We start from the raw sequence: 22,227 nt of genomic DNA on the forward strand, positions 1-22,227 counted from the left end.
GCAGTATAAATTGCAAACACTAAAACTGCATTTTATCTTTGATTTAAAGGCGTTTCAGGAATCATATAGGTAAGTTGTTTTTTTTTTTTCAAAATTGATCTCTGATAACTTGCTTTCATGGAGTTCAAGAATCCTAAATTTGGAAAAAATGTGGTTCAGGAAGGATTCTGAACCAGAGAATGGAGATGAGGGCAGAGAAAAGGCGAGAGGATTTCTTCTTCCTGTTGCCTCTTCTTTCTCCTTAGTCTGGTGGATTCCCTCCTATAGTAAGCTTTTATGTATTGATCATTGAGATTTGTTGGGATGGACAAAAGGTTGTACATTACTGATGTAGTTTAGTTTCACATTTCATGCTGAAATACACAAAGTGTAAAAGAAAACACTATTTGCTCAGAGTCACCTGGCTAGTTTCTGGGTAGAGCAAAATATTAATGAAAATTTTGTGTTGCTTCTTCTTGTCTTTAGCACTTCTCATACTCTGATTTCTGTGTCTTGCTCCCCTATTAAACTGTAAGCTGCAAGAGGGCTGGGAGTGTGTCAGTGCTAGATCCCATTTGTGTCACATAGTTTCTAGCTTGTAGTTGATTTTTGATTTTGGTTAATTGGAAGTAAATAAAATTACAGAATTACAATAAAATGAACCACAGTTTTCTTAGTTGAGGCATTTCCTGGTCTTTCATCACAACTGATGCTGTTTTCCTTTTCTTCCTTCCTTATCTGGAGTTAATGCTTATGGCCCGCCCCCTCCCCCAACCCCACCCCTTGCTGCAGGTAAAGTCTGAGTTTGCAAGTGCACCTGTCCTTTCTGTGTTGAGCCCTGCCTTCCAGGCCATATCTGGCTCTTTGCTCATTCATTCTCAACTACTATCCCCAAACATTGCCTACCATTCTCTCTCTCTCTGTCTTTTTTTTTTTTTTTTTGGTGATGTCCCTCCTTTTTTAAAGAGACTTTAAACGGCAGGAAAAAAGCTCTCTCAAATTCTAGTGAATTATTCTTGCTTCAGGTGTTTTTTGAAGAAATAAAATATTATCAGTACCGTTCCAAGTACTAGGCCTCTTTCTCTTTGCCCAGAGATGACTGCTATCCTGATTTTGGAGTATATTGCACAAGCGTCTTTCTACTTTTGCTGCATATGTGTGTACTCTGGAACAGTATAAAGACTTATTTATATATGGCTTTTGAGGGGTTCATTTTTTTTCTTTTTAATTGTGGTAAAATATATATAACATAACATTTACCATCTTAACTGTACAGTTCAGTAAGGTTAAGTATATTCATGTTGTTTGCAACAATCTCCAGAATTTTTTCAACTTTCAAAACAAACCATGTACTCATTAAATAGTGTGCTTTAAAAACTTCAGAATTGGGGCGCCTGGGTGGCTCAGTTGGTTAAGCAACTGCCTTCGGCTCAGGTCATGATCCTGGAGTCCCAGGATCGAGTCCCGCATCGGGCTCCCTGCTCAGCAGGGAGTCTGCTTCTCCCTTTCCCGCTCCCCCCTCTTGTGCTCTGTCTCTAAAATAAATAAATAAAATCTTTAAAAACAAAAAACAAAAAACTTCAGCATTGATGGATACTTACAGCTCTAATTCTTTTACTGTAATTGCAATAGTCTTGTGTCATTGATTATACCTTGTTAGTCTTAGGTTGTTTCTAAGTTTTCACTATTAGAGATAATGCCTAGTGAGCGTTCTTATTCCTGTCTTCCTCTGAGCACTCAAATGAATTTCTTCAGCTCTATGCTTGGATCTTTCTAAATATTACAGTTTGCTCACCAAAGTAGTTGTACTAGTTTATTCTCATGTCAACAGTGAATGAGCTTCTCTTCTCTACATTTTCATCAAATCAAGTATTGTGAGACTTAATGTTTGTCTTTCTGGGGGATAGTTATTATGGTTTTAATTTATGTTTCCCTGATTACTGTTGATGTTAAGCATCTTTTTATATGTTTATTGTTCAGTCCTTTTTCCTGTTCTGTGGAGTTTCTTATTCATAATAGTCTTTTCCTTGTCTCTATATTTTAGATGGTAACATTTTGCCAGTTATGTTACTCGAATCTTCTTTCAGTCTGTGGCTCATCTTTTATCTTTCATTGAACTTGTTTTTTATTTTGTGAAGTTTATCAGTCCTTTGATTTTGCTTTTTTTTTTTTTTTTACTTTTAAGAAATCCTTTTCTATATCTCAAGGTCATAAGGATACCTTATATTTTCTTAAAGTTAATATTTTGCTAGAATTAGCAAATCAGTTGGCCCAGAATTGATTTTTTATGTATACTGTGAGATAGGGATCTGATTTTTTCCATATAAGTAAAATGTCCTAACACCATTAACTGAAAAGTACATTCTTTTCCTAGTTTTTTCTTTTGGAATAATTTCAGATTTACAGATACGTTACATAAACAGTACAAAAATTCCCATATACCTTCACCCAGATTCATCAAATGTTAGTATTTTAACGGTTTTATGTGCACTTGCATATGTGCTTTCTTCCCCCTTCCCTTCCCACACAGACACATTTTTTTCTGAACCATTTGAAAATAAGTGACAGACATATGCTTCTTCACTCCTAAATATGTCTCTATGTGTTTACTAAAACCAGGCATTCTCTTACATTACAACAATGTAATTTTCCAAGATCAGGACATGAACATTGATACAGAACTTCTAACATACAGGCCCTATTCAGATTCTGCCAAATTTCCCACTACTGAGCTTTATTTATTTATTTTTTTACATTTGTTATTTAAACTCAATTTAGTTAACATATACTGTATTATTAGTTTTAGGGATAGAATTTAGTGATTCATCAGTTGCATATAACACCCAGTGCCCGTTATTTCAAGTGCCCTCCTTAATGCCCCTCACCCAGTAACGTACCCACTCCCTCCCCTCCAGCAACCCTCAGTTTGTTCCCTATAGTTAAGAGTCTCTTATGGTTTGCCTCCTTGTTTGTTTTTATCTGATTTTATTTTTCCTTCCCTTCCCCTCTGTTCCTCTGTTTTGTTTCTTAAATTCCACATATGAGTGAAATCATATGATAATTGTCCTTCTCTGACTGACTTATTTCGCTTAGCATAATACCCTCTTATTGGTTGTTACCAGTGGCGAGATTCCATTCTTTTTGATGGCTGAGTACTATTCCATTGTACATATATACACCATATTTTCTGTTTATGGAATCTGTTGATGGATATCTGGGCCCTTTCCATAGTTTGGCTATTGTGGACATTGCTGTTCTACACAGTGGGGTGAATATGCCCCTTTGAATCACTATGATTGTATCCTTTGGATAAATACCTAATAGTGAAATTTCTGGGTCTTATGGTAGCTCCATTTTTAACTTTTTGAGGAACCTCCATACTGTTTTCCAGTGGCTGTACCAGTTTCCATTTCCACCAACAGTGTAAGAGGGTTCCCCTTTCTCCACATTCTTTGCCAACATCTGTTGTTTCCTGAATTGTTAATTTTATCCATTCTGATGGGTGTGAGGTGGTATTTCATTGTGGTTTTGATTTGTATTTCCCTGATGCCGAGTGATGTGGAGCATGTTTTCATGTGTCTGTTGGCCATTTATTTGTATGTCTTCCCCCTTCCCTTCCCTTCCCTTTCTGATTTGGGTCCTTTCTGTTGTTTTTTTTTTTTTTTTTTAATTTCCAGATGTCTTTGGAGAAATACCCGTTCATCATGTCTTCTGCCCATTTCTTGATTGGATTATTTGTTCCTTGGGTGTTGAGTTTGATAAGTTCTTTATAGGTTTTTGGATACTAACCCTTTGTCTGGTAAGACATTTACAAATACCTTCTCCCATTCCGTAGGTTGCCTTTTAGTTTTGTCAACCATTCCCTTTGCTGTACAAAAGCTTTTTATCTTGATGAAGTCCCAATAGTTCATTTTTGCCTTTGTTTCTCTTGCCTTTGGAGATGTGTCTAGCAAGAAGTTGCTGTGGCCAAGGTTTCTGCCTGTGTTTTCTTCTAGGATTTGGGTGGATGCCTGTCTCACATTTAGGTCTTTCATCCATTTTGAGTCTATTTTTGTGTATCGTGTAAGAAAGTGGTCCAGCTTCATTCTTTTGCTTGTGGCTGTCCAGTTTTCCCAACACCATTTATTGAAGAGACCGTTCTTTTTCCATTGGATATTCATTCCTGCTTTGTTGAAGAGTAGTTGACGATAGAGTTGAGGGTCCATTCTGGGTTCTCTATTCTGTTCCATCGATCTATGTGTCTGTTTTTGTGCCAGTACCATACTGTCTTGATGATTACAGCTTTGTAATACAGTCTAGGAATTGTTTTACCCTAGCTTTGGTTTTCTTTTTCAACAATTCCTTTGGCTATTTGGTGTCTTTTCTGGCTCCATACAAATTTTAGGATTATTTGTTCCAGCTCTGTGAAAAATGCTGATGGTATTTTGATAGGGATTGCATTGAATGTGTAGATTGCTGTGGGAAGCATAGATATTTTAAGTGTGTGTTCTTTCAATCCATGAGCATGGAGCGTTTTCCCATTTCTTTGTGTCATCCTTAATTTCTTTCATAAGTGTTCTGTAGTTCTCAGGGTACAGATCTTTTTTTTTTTTTAAAGATTTTATTTATTTATTTGACAGAGAGAGACACAGCGAGAGAGGGAACACAAGCAGGGGGAGTGGGAGAGGGAGAAGCAGGCTCCCCGCAGAGCAGGGAGCCCGATGCGGGACTCGATCCCAGGACCCTGGGATCATGACCTGAGCTGAAGGCAGTCGCTTAACCAACTGAGCCACCCAGGTGCCCCCAGAATACAGATCTTTTACCTTTTTGGTTAGGTTTATTCCTCAGTATTTTTTCATTTTTGGTGCAGTTGTAAATGGGATCGATTCCTTGATTTTTCTTTCTGCTGCTTCTTTCTTAGTACATAGAAATGCAACTGACTTCTGTGCATTGATTTTATATCCTGTGATTTTGCTGAATTTCTGTATCAGTCTAGCAATTTTTTGGAGTATTTTGGGTTTTCTACATAGAGTATCTGTGAAGAGTGAAAGTTTGACTTCTTTTTGCTGATTTGGGTGCTTTTTATTTTATATTTTTTTGTTGTCTGATTCCTGAGATTAGGACTTCCAGTACTGTTTTGAACAGGGATGAGAGTGGATGTTCCCTGTCATGTTCCTGACCTTAGGGGGAAAGCTCTCAGTTTTTCCCCATTAAGGATGATAGTCGCTGTGGGTCTTTCGTATATGGCTTTTATGATGTTGAGGTATGTTCTCTCTAACCCTACATTGTGGAGTGTTTTTATCAAGAAAGGATGCTGTATTTTGTCAAATGCTTTTTCTACATCTATTGAGAGGATTATATAGTTCTTATGTTTTCTGTTATTAATGTGGTGTATCACATTGATTGATTTGCGATGTTGAACCACCCCTGCAGACTGCAGACCAGGAATAAATCCCACTCCTGGTGGTCGTGGTGAATAATCCTTTTGAGGTACTGTTGAATCCTATTAGTTAGTATCTTGGTGAGAATTTTTGCATCCATGTTCATCAGGGATATTGGTCTGTAATTCTCCTTTTTAGTGGGGTCTTTGGTTTTGGGATCAAGGTAATGATGGCTTCATAGAATGAGTTTGGAAGTTTTCCTCTCATTTCAGTTTTTTTGAACAGTTTTGGAAGAACAGGTATTTTTCTTTAAATGTTTGGTAAGATTTCCGTGGGAAGCAATCTGGCCTGGACTCTTGCTTGTGAGGAGGTTTTTGATTACTGCTTCAATTTCTTTGCTGGTTATGGATCTGTTCAGGTTTTCTGTTCCTGTTTCAGTTTTGTTAGTTCATACGTTTCTAGGAATGTATGCATTTCTTCCAGATTGCCTAATTTGTTGGCATATAGTTGCTCATAGTATTTTCTTATAATTGTTTTTCTTTAGTGTTGGTTGTGATTGCTCTTCTTTCATTTATGATTCTACTGATTTGGGTCCTTTCTGTTTTTTTTTTTTTCCCCCCAGTAAGTCTGGCTGGCGTATCAATCTTGCTAATTCTGTTAAAGAAACAGCTTTTAGTTTTGTTTATTTGTTATGTTCTTTTGGTTTCTATTCCATTGATTTCTGTTCTATATTATTTCTCTTTTTCTGGATTTAGGTTTTATTACTCCCCCTGCTTGTGTTCCCTTTCTCGCTGTGTCTCTGTCAAATAAATAAACAAAATCTATTAAAAAAAATATAGGTCTCCTGATACTTTGCTACCTTATGTGTGTTCCTCTACTTTGTGTTTTCATAATTTTGTTTGTCCCATTAAGGAAGATAATGTGAAAATCAGACAAGTATTTGAGTTTTAAATTACTGAAAAACTGTAGAGTATTACTCAGAGAGGTTTTATAAATGCTTTTATTAATACATGATTTTAAGCACCATAAAACCAGAAATTTCATGGACTTCAATTTTAATACTTTCTTTACAGTATTTTTTACATGACAAATTACAGAAATTCTTTGTTTATATGACATATTTCAACAATGGTTTTTAGAAAATACATATTTTAAGTTGTATACATTCTGTAATCTCCCTACTTTTTAAAAAAAATTTTCTGGATTTTGGGGTGCCTGGCTGGCTCAGTTGGTGGAACATGTGACTCTTGATATTGGGGTCATGAGTTCAAGCCCCACATTGGGCTTAGAGCTTACTTAAAAAAAAATAAAAATGAGTAAAATTTTCTGGAGTTTGAGATGCAGTATACAGTGATAGAGTGTTGTAGCTGTGTTGGGAAATTTGAGTATTAGTTTTGACCCAGCTGCTAGCTTACCATGGGCTTGAATAAGTTACTTCATGTCTTTGGGTCTTTGTAAATGTGGATATAGCTGTCCATCATAGCTCAAAAAATTTCTTTTATATACAGATAGATGGCTGTATGAGAAAGTAATTTGAAAAATATAAAATGCTATGTTATTTCCCTGGATAGGAATGTTTTGCTTTGAGTACACCCAGTCTGTGACATATGGAAAGGTTCTTTTTAAGAAGTTCAGAACAGTATGTATTTTGTCAGAGTTGCTTCCACAGTTGGCCAAGATGTGTCTCTCATCCCCATCAGGTTTGCAGGGACTGAGGACAAGTTAGCAGTAGCTAGGGAAATGAGTTCCATCCGGGGCTAGTGGGTTCCAAAGGGGGCATTGGAGAATAATGGCTAAGAGCTTCAACCCTGAGTCACTCACTCTCCATATAATTAGATTGAATTTTATGAGATTACTTTTTTTGTTGGTTAAAAAGATGCCTGAATAGTAGCAGTTTCATTTTATAAGGTTCAACCTAATAATTTAAGCTTTAATTTTCTTACGTAGTGAAATGGTGATATTATATCAATTTACAAGATGAGATTTAATGAAGTACTTTCTGTCTGTAAAGCTTTTAGCAAATGTTTGTCTCATAGGAGGAGCTCAATAAATATATTATCTTTAATCAAGTCAGCTTGTTGGGGGTTTGAGGAGAACTGAGAACTCCCAAAATGGGGCAGAACCAGAGAACTAAAATCACAGGTGGGACTTTTCACGAGTTCCATCTTAACAGTGTGTCTGCTCAGGTTTGTTGCAACCCACACCTAAGAACCCTGCAGGGGCCAGGTAAACGGCCTGGCTGCATCCCACAGCACACATGCCCCAGATACTCTCTTCCTTAACCTCATAGGTATTCTGGGTAGTGGGACAAGGGGAAGGGACCCATAGCCAACTTGGGTGTTCTTGAGGACCAGCTAAAGCACATAACACAGAAAAGGTTTATTCCATCCCTACAGGTGTTTTCCTTTAATTTTTGAGTAGGCAATGATTCCTCTGGTCCGGTCTCCCTACTCCTGCCCCTCAAGCAAGACCAATATTATTCATTGGGGCATTTTAAAATAGCACTTGATAATGTCTGCCATAGAAATATGTTCATAAGTAGGGGAAAAAGGAAGTTACAAAACTATGATTCATGATCTCATTTTGATAAAATATGGAAATCACATATTGTGTATGGGAAGTAGTAATCTGAAGAGAAGTACACTAAATGGTAACAATAATTATTCCTGAATTTTGGGAACTTTTGTACATCTTAGACTGTTTACCATCAGCTGGAACTGGAATCCACACTGCCCTCTCTAAAACTGCACTACCTCTTATCTTTTTTTTAGTGTTACTTTAGAACTATTTTAATTTAGATGATTAATTGCAAACTGATTTGCTTTGTTATTGTTTCTCATGTTTGTATGGATAGATTGACAGATTTATTACATTCAGGGATATATACTTTTTTTGCTGTAACTTGAAAAAGGTAAAAATTTGTAAATTAAAGTTGGGATATCTTTTTTCCTAATAAATATGGCATGGCAAGATTTATTCTATTTATTTGGTAGTCTTTATGCCTTTATTTTTAGTATTATGGGAGTTAAAGGCAGGTGATTTGGAATTTGATATCCTTCAGATTTAAAAAGCTGGAAGCATGTTTTATAGGTTGTTTGTGTTAAAGGATGGTAATATTTTTGCTGTTATCTCTCAGAAGTGCAGGTTACATTGTAATGTACTCAAGAGAAAACTAGATTAGTGGAGAAGCCTGGAGATGGGTTTTTGAATTGGTTTGTCAACTAACAAATAGTTAAGTGACTTTTTGTGATAATTTTCTTTCCTCCTAAAGTGTTAAGTTTTGGACTCGATGATCTCTGGTGTTCTTCTGGACCAAAAATTGACAGCATTTTAAAAGTTACAGCTAGAAAGGGGTAGATTTGTGGGTTACTATTTTTTTCTTTTAGCAAAGATCCCAGATTAAGGGAGTAAAATATTTAAAACTATTAAAAAACAACACACAGAGACATACAGGAAAAAGACAAGTAGAACTATAGAAAAGGGCTCGTAGATGGCAGAGATCCAGAAGGCAGTTTATGTAATACTTCAGTTTTCATGGAACAACATCCCCATCTTGTGGCTTTTTTTTTTCTTCACAGATATTAGTGGTTGGATGAAATAAAGCCAGAGTGCTCTAGTCCTGATTTACAGCACAGTGTGTTTTGGTTATTGTTTGTCTTATACTTTAAAAGCAGAGTAGTCTTAGCTGCTATAACTTTTTGAATGTTAGTATTGTCAGTAATTGATCTATCAATCTTAGAACTATTTCCCCAAAAAGCTATATAAAGAAAGGGTGAAAAAGTTTAGCAGTAACTAGGTTTATCACTTTTATGGCACTTATGTAAAAAAAAAAAAACCATTAATTTTACATTGTTCACTTTGTAGTTTTGGTGGCCATAAAGGTCACTTGATTGAATTGTTTATAAATAGGAGGCAGCAAAATTCAATGCAAATTTAGAATAATTCTTGGGGAATGACTTCATAAGGATAAGGGTAATCAAGCTCATTTACGATTACTTTAAAAAACAATTCAGTAGTAATATATTGTAGAAGTCATGCATGACTCTACAGTTATAGGAAAATAGCAATATTAGGTGAATAGAAACTTAGAGCTTAGGATACAATTTCTGGGGTCCTCCCTTCAGGGTTGTACAAAGAGCTTTTCTTCTCACATAGCTTAGATGGAGGTTAATAGAACTTTTATGTAATTCTGTCTAAAAACAAATAACTAAAATTACCATCATAGTCAACATTTATTGAGTTTAAGATGGATTACCTTGTCTAATTTCACAGTGATTCCGTGAGGTAGGAACTACTGTTACCTCACTTTTACAGGTGAGAAAACAGGGCTGGGGGGTCACATATCAGTGGTTCGCAGAACTGAACTTGGGCAGTCTGATTCTTAGATCTATGCCAGAATATGCTGCGTGTGTGGTTTGTTTTTTTTTTTCCTCCCCTAAGAAAGGCAGACTGCTACATGCAGCACCTCATTTGGATGTGTCTGGAGTCTTGGAAACTTGACTACCCTACGTTCTCCTACAAATGGATCTAGAGAGCTTGTTTGGAGTTTCTAGCAGGGGAGCACGGCTACTCGTATACCCTTGACCGAAGAATGGTCCTCCTTTATCGAGGAAGGTCGTCGTCTTCGACTGAGCGCGCAGCTTCAGGAGGGACGCACATGGAGCGGTGAGGGAGGAAGGGGACACCAGCCTAGCCAGTCAGATCAGCTGAATCAACCCTGGCGATCAGTGGGGTGACAGATGTCGCAGCCACATCGCCCTCACATACTGCCTGTGTAGTTTGTACTGCTGTGCAACTTGATGGTTAAAAGTGGCTTTGGTCTAGAAACTGAGAATTTGCCTCTTACAGCTGTGTGACTTTGGGTAGGTCACCTAACTTTTTCATATCCTAGTTCCTTTAACTGTAAAATGGGTGCTTTTAGGATTAAATGGGATAATTTGCTTAAAGTAGCACATAATGTATGCTGAGCAAGTGGTTATTAGTAATCATAGTAGTTGTAATAAATGACTACTCTTGTTTCTTGTAATTTATGACCGCTCCATATTTCTGTGGCCCAAAATTTTCAAGCATTTTTTTAATAAAGCACAGTACATAAAATGGCTAGTGTTCTTTATAAGTTACAATATTTATTGCGTTTTTATTGTATGTCCAGAAGGATTACTATGAATTAGTACCAAGAGAGAAGTTACACAAAATGAGTTTTAGAAGAGATGTCTCTAAAAAAAAAAAATGCAAGAGATGTCAGTTCTTTCTGTTTCATGATTGTGTGTGTGCATGCATGAGAGAGAGTGCACAAGCATATGTGTGCAAGCTCCAGAGCCAGAGAGAGAGGCTTCTAGGGTCATTTACATAATTTTTTTTAAGACTTACGTGGTCAAACTGGGGGATGTTTGAAACTAGGTGCTGCTGAGAACATGGGAGACCACAGGGTCCATCCTTTGGAAAGGCTAGGCCAATAATTTTGGGAAAGGTTGTGGTCAATTAGAAGAATCATGGTTGGATTCTAGGGGTTGGAGGTCACAATGGTGGCAAAGACCAGGTTTATTGAGAATGAAAGAGTGAAAACTGTGAAATGCTAGGAGATTCTAGGCAGAGGGGAAGATGTCTGTGTTAAGCTTTTAGATATAGGGGCGCCTGGGTGGCTCAGTCATTAAGTGTCTGCCTTGGGCTCAGGTCATGATCCCAGAGTTCTGGGATTGAGTCCTGCATCCAGCTCCCTGCTCTGCGGGAAGACTGCTTCTCCCTCCCCCACTCCTCCTGCTTGTGTTCCCTCGCTCGCTGTGTCTCTCTCTCTCTCAAATAAATAAATAAAATCTTAAAAAAAAAGAAAAGATTTTAGATATAAAGTAGGGGTAATGAGGTCTAAAGAAGGACAGGTATGAGAAGGGCTAATGGATCAACAGTTGTGCTAGGTTGGGCCCAGAGTTGAAGGGCGGGTCTTAGGAAACTGTTACATCCATGAGGAGAGTTGTTCTTAAATGGAGGAACTCTCCAAGTGATGATTAAGTGCTGTTCTGACATGGAAGAGGTAAGACCCTACTGGTTTGGGGGGAGAAAAGGAAAGGAGACTGACTGGGGACTGGATGGGGCTGCTTCAGCATTCTAGAAAAAAATAATACCCTCTAGGGCTTTTTTTTAAAGATGGAACATAATTCTATTCTTTAAAAAGCATTAGAGAGTGTTTGTTAATAAATTTGAGCTTTTATGAACTTTCTGGTCTTTGCCCATTTATTTGATGCATTGTTCTAGGCTTGGAACAGAAATCTCAATTATGGAAAATACTCATTTTATAATGATTTCTTTATGATTGATTTATGTCAGGATAACACTGATTAATTAGGAATTTATATACATGTTCTATATTGCAGTAAATATTTGGTACAGTGTTTAGTGTTTGCATTTTGAGCAGTTTTTAGATTGAGCATTTTCTGAGCAGAATGCTTAAAGGGAATTTTGCCTTTTTGGGGAAATAATTTATAGAAGTTAATTTGGAAAAAGCTGAATTTGAATATATGCAGCTCTTGTAATTACGGGCTTTTTACATTTACATGACATTCTTTTGTATAGGAGTTAAAGTTCCTCGTAATTTTCGCTTGTTGGAAGAACTTGAAGAAGGACAAAAAGGAGTAGGCGATGGTACGGTTAGCTGGGGCCTTGAAGATGATGAAGATATGACACTTACAAGGTGGACAGGCATGATTATTGGGCCACCAAGGGTCAGTGCTATAAATTATATATTTTTTATTATTTATTGTCATTTTAGAATAAGCATTTTTATAGTATTGATATTAAAATAATTATCACTTCTAACTGAAACAATTCCTCCCTTTTAATTCATTTTGTATACTTTTATTGATGCTTCCTGTGTGTAAGGTATAATGCTTGATTTTATGGAGGACTGGGGGGAAAAGATCGATATGGTCATTGCTGTCAAGGTGTTAGCAGTTTAGTAGAGGAAAAAATAAGTACAAATGACAGACTTTAAATATGGCAGAGAAAGTTCACTACGGGACTTTAGAATATGTTTCTTCTAGCTGGAATAATTGAGGAAGGCTGAACAGTGGAGGAAGTTGCCTTTGGAATGAGCCTTAAAGGACTGACTGGTAGGATTTCAGAAGGTGGTGATGGGGATGGAGAACATTCCAGATAGAGAGGAGAAAAGGTGAGGAAATGGAGGGGTATTTGGGAAGAGCAAACAGTATATTTTGACATAACATGTTACTAATCTGCTATGTGTGTAACCAAGGGTTTCTAAATTGGTTTTGAGTGCACACTGCTATTTGCCCTTTTGACATTTGACTTGCCTTGTAAATGCTATAGGCCTCAATTTCTTCATTAATAAAGTATATAGAAAAGTCTGTGATTTTTGCATATTTTCTAGCATTGTTGGCAACAGATCCAGTTGTGTTTTATTCTTAGGTCTTTCTCAAGTTTATGAAGTTTTATTTGTACTCAGAATCTTTTCCAGACTGGGAAGTATTTTTCTACATTGCATTCCTTACTCAAAGGTCCCATTTACTGCACTCTTGGCAGTGAGTCTTTGAAATATATATTGCGTAATGTTTTTGACTTAATGGAAAGAACACGAATTCGAAGGTTTTTTTTTTTTTTTAGTCTTCAGTTTTGTATACTATTGGCTGCCTTATGATGAGAGCATTTCAACTGTTTTGCTCTTGGATATAGTTTAGATTTCCTCTTGATTATCACAAAAGAAAAATGGATCCAAGTAATCAGCAATGTTAACTTTAGAGAGTGAATTAATGTATGTTTTATATTTTCTGGTATTCCTTTGCAAGATTTGAGCACACTACTAACCTAACAAACTCCCACTTCTTCCACTGCTTTGATTTTTCTATAAGATAGTTGAGGAAGGATATGTAATATTGATGTATTTTATAACTTGGTATTTGTAATGAAAATCTTGATTTTCACTGCCTATGAACGTTATTACCATGTTTGGTTAAAAAAAAGTGATTTATGAACACTCTTAATGAATAGTTTGAAGATTTGACAGTCTGAACTTGGTAGAATATAAATTTGAAATTATTTAGATTTCGTTTTTCTCCAGGCACTACCTCCAATGGACTTCAAATGTTAGGAATGTTTTGAAGCTTGTGTATGAGTTCCTTAGTGGTTCTGTGGGCTGTCCCATAGCATAGTTCCCAAATATGGAAGAGCAGCTCCCACTGATCTCACCGTTGGGGTCACCAGCAGGGCTCCCCAGATTAGCTGCCTTTCCTGGTGTCACTGAACTGCAGGAAGCTTCTGTGTCCAGGCTATGCCCAGTGCATAGTGAAGGCTGCTCTAGCTTGGGGACGAGTGGGTCTGGCTTGCTTGAAAAGGGCATGTAGACACAGTGCCGCCAGTGGCCATGCTGGGCTTCTGTTCATTGGGCCTTCCCCCTTTCTGGGGGTGGGGGTCTTGGAGCTTCTTCTCACTTCCTTTGGGTGCCAGGAAGAGGCAAGAGGGGAGCACCTTAAAAAGGCACAGCATCTTTCCAGCCAGCCAGTGATTTCTCCCTTGCATCACCCGCTTTCTCTCCACTTAGCTTTCCTCACTGAGGCATGTGGGACCCAGTGGGGTGAATGCCTTGTGCACTCATTCAGTTGCCTTTTGAATTTTTTTTTTTTTTAAGATTTTATTTATTTATTTGACAGAGAGAGACACAGCGAGAGAGGGAACACAAGCAGGGGGAGTGGGAGAGGGAGAAGCAGGCTTCCCGCTGAGCAGGGAGCCCGATGCGGGGCTCGATCCCAGGACCCTGGGATCATGACCTGAGCCCCCCAGGCGCCCTCAGTTGCCTTTTAATAAAACCTGCAGGGGTTGCTGTCTCACCTTAGTTGTTTTCTCTTTAGAAGGTACCATGTTTAAAGCAGTTTGTCCTCAGCTTTAGGTATCTACATCTAACCCGGATAATGGGAAAATTTTTACCTTACCATACTGTTACTTGGTTAATGGTTTTTAAATTGTTTTATGCATTATTAAGATCCCTGTTTCTTTATGTTATTCCAGTATTTGTTGGATTTATATGATTAGCAATTTTGTTTTTCATATATGTTTGTGTTTTAAATTTTCTGAAGCAATACTTTTTAGCATTAGAGGTTTAGTAACTTTTCCAAGTTTCCTTATGTGTAAATGAAGATACTCTATCCATCTTTATATATATATATATATATATGGAGGGGCGCCTGGGTGGCTTAGTCGGTTAAGCGTCTGACTCCTGATTTCAGCTCAGGGTCGTGGGATTGAGCCCTGTGTCGGGCTCAGCACGAAGATTTCTTGAGATTCTCTCTCCTTTTACCTATCCCCTTGCTCACGCATGTACAAGTGCTCTCTTTCTCTCTTAAATAAAATCTTAAAGAAATATGGAGAATTAAATGACTTAATTAGACAATAGGAAGGTGCCTGACTAGTATATATTTAGTAAATATTAGTGCCTTTTTTTACTTTATTTTACTATTTTATTAGATAACAGAAAGATGTGGCTGTTTTTTAAAATTTAGAGGTTATAGGGACACCTGGGTGGCTCAGTCGGTTAAGCGTCTGCCTTCGGCTCAGGTCATGATCCCGGAATCCTGGAATCGAGCCCCGCATGGGCTCCCTACTTGGCGGGAAGCCTGCTTCTCCCTCTCCCACTCCCCCCGCTTGTGTTCCCTCTCTCGCTGTCTCTCTCTCTGTCAAATAAGTAAAATAAATTAAAAAATAAATAAATAAAATTTAGAGGTTATAAAATTAGTCCAAGGTGTCCAAAGTTTAGATGATGTTTACTCTAAGCATTGAATTAGATCAAAAGGCTAGCTTAGAGTTTTTTAACTTATGTATAATGAAATGTACAAATCTTACCATGAGTTTCCACAAATATACCTTGTTGCCTATACTCTAGATACAGAACATTTCAGTCACCTGTGCCTCTTCCCACCTCCACCCCAGGCACTACTTCCTGCACCTTGGAGCAGTTTTGCAGGTTGTAGAACTTGGTATAAGTGGAATCATGCAGTGTTTGTATTTACTGGTCTGCTGCTTTTGACTCCGCACAGTATCTTACAGATTCAGCTGTGTTCCATATGGTAGGAGTGTCTTTCTTTTTATTACTCTGTAGTATTTTACTGTATGGATATATACCACAATGTGTTCATGGTATTTGGATTTTATCTACTTTGTGGTTATTAGAAATAAAGCTGCTCTGAGCATTCTTTAAAAAGTCTTTTGTGAACATGTTTGTTTCCATTTTTGGGGGGATAAAATGCCTAGGATTGGAATTGCTACATCATAGGGTAGGTGGACACTTATTTCTCTCTATAAGAAAATGCCAAATTGTTTCCAAAATGGTTATACCATTCTCTATTCCCGGCAAAGTGTGAGAGTTCTGGTTGTTTCTACATACAGTGAGTATTTCCAGCATTGTAGAATTTCTTGGGGGCTATTATTTTTTTTAATGCAAGTTTTATAGAGAGGCTAATGTGTATCCAGATTGGAGAACCACAGACTGGATTATTTCCTTGAGATCTCCCTGATTTTAGTCCTGTCTATACATATCCAAAGTGCTGGGCGTGTTGTTTAATTGATTTATGCCGTTAAACTGGGATGACTTTTATGCAGGTGTTTCTTTTTAAAGTGTCAAAATATTTAATAATCATATGTACAAGATTGTTGCATACACTTTAAATTACAGTAGTTTAATATCCCAGATCTGACCTCCACTTGGGAATAGCTCTTAAGGGAAAGGAAGCTGTGGATCAGTTTGGGTAAGTGAAATCTGTAGATGGTTAGCTAATTTGTTTTTCCAGGTTTATGCAGTAACCAACAGGTATTAAATTTGTCACTTTCATTTATTTTTTCTTTGCTATTATTAATTCTACATTAATAAGTTAGCCAAGTGAGCAAGAGCCATAGGGTAAAGAGTTAATTATAGCATGAAAATAAGCCTAAATAATTTGGAAGTATTTTAGTTTGGGAGCTTTAAAATAGTTGTTTTATAATGTGGTGATGTTCAACTTCTTAATTAAGAAACTATTTTAAAATGATATGGAGACATAAAGCTTGCTGTTGTAGCTCTGAAAATGGAATTTAATGAATCACAAGGTTAATGAAGTAATATAAATATAATAGGCATGAAATAATTGTTTTATTGCCGTAAGGTGGTATAATATGCTGGTTTCCCTTTAGCTAGAAGTTTTTGATTGCTGTATAACCGTGTAATTCATTGTCCAGCCAGACCCTTTTGAGAGTGAAGAAGTGTTGTTAATAATTAATACTGGGACAGTAGGAATAGATAGAATTGTTCTGGACAAATGGGAACCTTTACATATGTTTGATACAAGTCAAGTAGTCCCTCCCCCACAATATAAACTTTTTAATAAAATCTGAATTTGTTTTGTTTGTTTTTTACTTTTAATTTTGTTATAGGTATTGTTTGTACTACAAAAAGCAAGTTCTGATTGTCTCGATATTACTTTGTAGAATTATTTTAATATTATAAAATCTTGACTTTTAAGTATGCTTGCTCCATTTTTTTCTGACCATATAAGTCAAATAAATTGGAATGTAGAAAAGCAAATTCTTGATCATAAAGTAATATCAAATATGTTCATATTGTACTTTTGCTCTTTATTAGCACTTGAATGTAATTATTATTATTATTATTACTATTATTATTTTTTGCCTTTCAGACAAATTATGAAAACAGAATATATAGCCTGAAAGTAGAATGTGGACCTAAATACCCAGAAGCTCCTCCATCAGTTAGATTTGTAACCAAAATTAATATGAATGGAATTAATAATTCCAGTGGAATGGTAAGTTAAAATAGTCATTTTATTCTTATATAATGAATAATATGTAGTCAGGAGAAACAGAATTTAAAAAGGACCTTTGTTGAGCTGGAAGTATAAAAGAAGTTAGTCTTAATGTTGTTTTTCTCTTATAAATCAACCTATCCTTAAAAAACCTTTATGTACCAGCCTAGATAGATGTGAAGACAGCAATTTTCTTAGGGTTTTATTAATTGCTTCAGTATTCCTATTTTAGTTGAATCCTTTTTGGTGAAAAGATGACCATTATTTCCTTTTGAATGTTCTTTTTCTTTCTTTTTTTTTTTTTTTAAGATTTTATTTATTTATTTGAGAGAGAGAGAATGAGAGACAGAGAGCATGAGAGGGAGGAGGGTCAGAGGGAGAAGCAGACTCCCTGCCGAGCAGGGAGCCTGATGCGGGACTCGATCCCGGGACTCCAGGATCATGACCTGAGCTGAAGGCAGTTGCTTAACCAACTGAGCCACCCAGGCGCCCTGAATGTTATTTTTCTTTAGGTTAAGGTACATTTGGTGAAATTAAGAGGATGAATATTCTTAAAGAGGAGGCTTTTCTTTGAGGAACAAGTATGTCTGTATTAGAACAAACAGGTTAAGCACTTGTCTGTTGAAAGCAAATAAACCAAAATGACATGTTCTACCAGATTCACATAGGGAAGTTAGTGGAAAGGCTGAATTTCAGTATGAGTAGTTTGTTAAGGTTCATGTTAAGACTTTTTTTTTTTTTTAAGATTGTATTTATTAGAGAGAGAGAGCAAGTGAGCATAAGCAGAGGGAAGGGCAAGGGAGAGGGAGAAGCAGACTCCAGGCTGAGCAGGGAGCCCGATGCACAACTCCATCATGACCTGAGCCGAAGGCAGACGCTTAACTGACTGAGCCACCCAGGTGTCCCCTATGTTAAGACTTTTAAATCCAGACTCTTAAGATGCCATGTTGAGGGCACACTGACATGCAAAATACATGTTAGGAGGTGTTACAACAACATAATAATAAAATGAACGTCATCCATCTTAGAAAATAGAGTGTTATCAATATCCTTAACTTCCTGTGTGTTCCTCCTCATCCCATCCCTGTGTTCCTTTTCCTCACCAATGGTAATTAACATCTTAAAGATTTTCTTTTATGCTCTTACTTTTTTTTAAATTTTACCCAGTGTATCACATGTGTCTACCTATCCTTCCTCCTCCTTTTCTTCCTGTTTATCTACCTATTTACCTACCTTAATATATCTATTAAAAACCATGAGTTTATGGGGCACCTGGGTGGCTCAGTCAGTTAAGCATCTGCCTTCGGCTCAGGGCATGATCTCAGGGTTCTGGGATTGAGTTTCACATTGGGCTCCTTGCTCAGCGGGGAGCCTGCTTCTCCCTCTCCCTCTGCCTCCTACCCCCTGCTCGTTCTTGCTCACTCGTTCTCTCTGACAAATAAATGAAAAACAAAAACAAAAAAACACATGAGTTTATGCTAGTACCTTCAGTTCTATTCCAACACGATAGAGCATATTCCATATTTCATCTATTCCACATTTGTAATTCCCTCTGGCTACAAGTCGAGCCTTGGACATAGAGTTATCCCTCTAGCCCCCAACCTCAGTCAAATATGCAAGCACACAGCTAGGCCCCAGAATGGCTGGTGCCTCGCTGCTGGGTGCACTGGATGAAAGCATGACCCTAACAGGAAGAAGGTGAACAGGTCATTGGAAATCTCAGCTCCGGACCTGCTGGGTCACTTCCAAACCTCTCTACCTGGTGCACGCCAGCTAAAAGCTGGGTTCTGAGAGTCCTTCTTGTCAGTCTGTCAATCTTTGTAATTTACTGGGAATATTTAGTCCATTTAATATACAATATATTAATACATTTAGGTTTAATAAATTACCTTATTTTGTGGTTTCTGTTTTTCCATGTGTTTCTGTTTCTTGTGTACTTTTGAAATGGTTGTTCTCAACTTTTTGAATTCTGTTTCTGTTCTTTCAGTGGTTATTCTAGAAATAATTATTTCTATGTCAGGTAATATTAAGAGATGTTATAGAAGCAGTATTATAAAACATTTTGAATTTACAGAAAGAATATTGTTTAGGGAATTTCTTTTGTGACATACAGCATTGCCTTTATGAGGAAGATATTTTTGTTAAATTTCTCTACCAGGAGGAGCTGTTCTTCTCAACTGCTGGTTTGTTTTCATATTATAGACTCTCTAAATTAATTAATGGTGGGTTCTGCATTGTTGTGGGAACTAGGAAATTCAGGATTAAATTTCAGGCACACCTCTAACAAGTTTATCTGATCTCATGGGTGTCTTAATCTACTTTTTGAAATTTTGTCTCTCTCTCTGCTTTTCTTCCCTTACCCATCTACCATCAGTCCTGTCAGTCTTTGTTGAAAATGTAACTTGAGTCAGGTCTTACTTTTCTGTTTACATTGCCACTGAATGAATGTTGACCATCATCTCTTGTCTTGCAACACTATCTCTGAATTTGCTTTTTTACCTCCTCCAATCTTTGCAGAGCAAGGAGCCAGAGGATCTTTCTAAAATACAAATTGTGACATGTCACTTCTGTGCTTTAATATCCTTTAACGACTTCAGCCTCATTGTGCATGCTTTTTGCTGTGGCTCATTGGGACTCACAGGGTACACATTGCCCCACACACCTTTCATTTTGCCTTAGGACTGTTGCACTGTCTGTTCTTCAGTCTGGACATCTGTTCCACTCTGGCTAATCCTTACAGATGCTTCATTTCTTATTGTAAACATCACTTTCTCAGAGGAGTCCTTCCTGATTCTCCAGTCTGAATTCTGTTTCTTTTTTTACTCTGATAATCTTTTTCTTTGTAGCAGTTACTATAAGTTCATTACCACTTTTCTCTTTTTTTTCATTTTTGGTGTCTTTTTTTTTTTTAAAAGATTATTCATTTGAGAGAGAAGAGAGAGAATGAGCACACAAGCAGGAGGGAGAAGCAGAGGGAGAGGGAGAAGCAGACTCCTTGCTGAGCAGGGAGCCAGATTCGGGGCTTGATCCCAGGAACCCAGGATCATGACCTGAGCTGAAGGCAGACATTTAACTGACTGAGCCATCCAGGCGCCCTCATTTTTGGTGTTTTTAAAAGAAATATTTTTAACATGTAGACAAGTTTTAGAAGATGATATAACCAACATCTTCCATTTCCCTTGTCAAATTTTAGAATGTTGGTCTTGTTTGTAATAGCCCTTATTAGTATTTTTTTTTTTAAAGACTGTATTTTCAATAGTTGTTAGCTCTGTGTACCTTTCCCCAGTTTCCCCTTCCACTTTCCTCAGAGATGTAGTCTCATCTTGAATTTGGTGCTTATCATTTCTGAGCATGATTGTTGTGCTTTTACTATGCATGTGTGTGTGTACTTGTGTATTGTATTGCCTTTGTCAGTGATTTTTGAGCTTAATCCATGTTGAGTCATTTAAATTAGATTGTTCCTTTTTATTGCTTAATCTGTTTTTCACTTTCTGGGCATTTAGGCTGTTTTCAACTTTTTTTTTTTTTTAAAAGATTTTATTTATTTATTTGACAGAGACACAGCGAGAGAGGGAACACAAGCAGGGGGAATGGGAGAGGGAGAAGCAGTCTTCCCGCCCAGCAGGGAGCTCGATGTGGGGCTCGATCCCAGGACCCTGGGATCATGACCTGAGCTAAAGGCAGACGCTTAATGACTGAGCTACCCAGGCACCCCTGTTTTCAATTTTCACTGAAAAGATTGCTACTGTGGACATTCTTATATATGTATTCTTTTATTCTAGGGCAGTGCTTCTAAGACTTGGGTATTGGTTGGTTGGTTTGTTGGTTCCAGTATGTTACAGATCAATACTTTTGTAAAATAAAATAAAAATTACCAAGAAAATGAAATAAAGATAAAATACAAGTTCAGATTTTTTAAATAAAAATTTCTATGTCAAATTATCATAGAACTCTTGACATACTCTCAATTTCTGTGCTTATCTTGTGGTGCACCAGCAAAAAATTAGTTCAAGGCCTGGCATCATTCCATGGAACATACTTTGAGTAGCACTGCTCCAGGGCATACACCTAGAAGTGGAATGTCTGCTGAGGTGTGGGGCTTGCCTTCGACTTGATTGAATATTGCCAGCTTACTCTCTACAGGGCTTTATCCACGTCTGTCCTGCTAGCTGTGTATAACAGTACCCTGTGATCGTACATTCTCACCAACACTTCATATTGTCAATCTGGAATGGGGATTTGAAAACAGGAAAAGGAAATACTGATTTTAATTATTAGAGTGTAGATGAGTGTGTAGAGGGTTAGAGGTAGGGTGAATACACTGGACATCAGTTTTTCTTTTGATTGATATTTAAGAATTTAAAGTATTACTTTCGTAACTAGTAAATAAATAGCCATAATCTCACATTGACCATTGGTGATATGCCAGGATAATTTTATATATTTTGAGGTTATTTAAGTACCTGATGAATTATGGGTGTTGCTTTAGTAATTTTGGTTTATATTTATTTAATGCAGCAAGGCAGATTTATTCCTTGTGGATGGTTAGCACTGTAAAACGTAAATCATAGTTATTTTTGCTGTGAGGTCTCAAGTTTTGGAGTTTATTGTATATTATAGAATGATAAGATGCAGAGTTGTTCTGACATGATATTTATTTTCCCATGCTCTTTTTTTCTCTCCTCTCTCCATCTTTTTTTCCCCCAATTTTTTTGTGTACTCTGTTGGTATTTCACAGGATTTGCAATCACTTATGTTTATTTAACTATCATGTAACTTTACAGCTGGAAGTGTTTGTTTCTGCTTTGGAAAGAACTTGGTATTTTCTCCACTTGTAAACTGTTGTTCACTAATGGAGTATACTTAAAATAGGCTAAGGGGCTTGCTACTCCATAAGTTAAAGCATTAGAGTAAGCACTTTAAGTATATCTTAACATTATAATACTCTTCTTACTGTTTCATTTACTTGTAAGAGAATTATTTAAAAATTATCTTTCTCTTCTATTTTAAGCAGTTTATTGTGATATAATTTGCATACCATAGAATTCATTCAAAGTGCATATAATTCAGTATTTTTTTAGTATTCACAGGGT

At 37.0% G+C, this 22,227-nt stretch overlaps 1 protein-coding gene across 2 annotated transcripts in view; it reads left to right on the forward strand.

Moving 5' to 3' along the window:
* The window catches only part of UBE2V2 (ubiquitin conjugating enzyme E2 V2), a 41,759-nt gene that overhangs the window by 14,516 nt on the left and 5,016 nt on the right, over positions 1–22,227 (forward strand). The window contains exons 1-3 of one of the 2 annotated variants that reach the window (XM_035011130.1): positions 5,429–5,448; positions 11,907–12,055; positions 17,009–17,134. In XM_035011130.1, coding sequence (XP_034867021.1) covers positions 12,011–12,055; positions 17,009–17,134 — 171 coding nt within the window. In that variant the 5' untranslated portion in view covers positions 5,429–5,448; positions 11,907–12,010. Of the gene's footprint in view, positions 1–5,428; positions 5,449–11,906; positions 12,056–17,008; positions 17,135–22,227 lie in introns of those variants that run through there. The other variant, XM_035011129.1, reaches the window with a different exon arrangement.

This window comes from Mirounga leonina, unplaced genomic scaffold, assembly GCF_011800145.1.
Source record: "Mirounga leonina isolate KUSES-001 unplaced genomic scaffold, KU_Mleo_1.0 Mir_165, whole genome shotgun sequence".
Taxonomy (NCBI): domain Eukaryota; kingdom Metazoa; phylum Chordata; class Mammalia; order Carnivora; family Phocidae; genus Mirounga; species Mirounga leonina.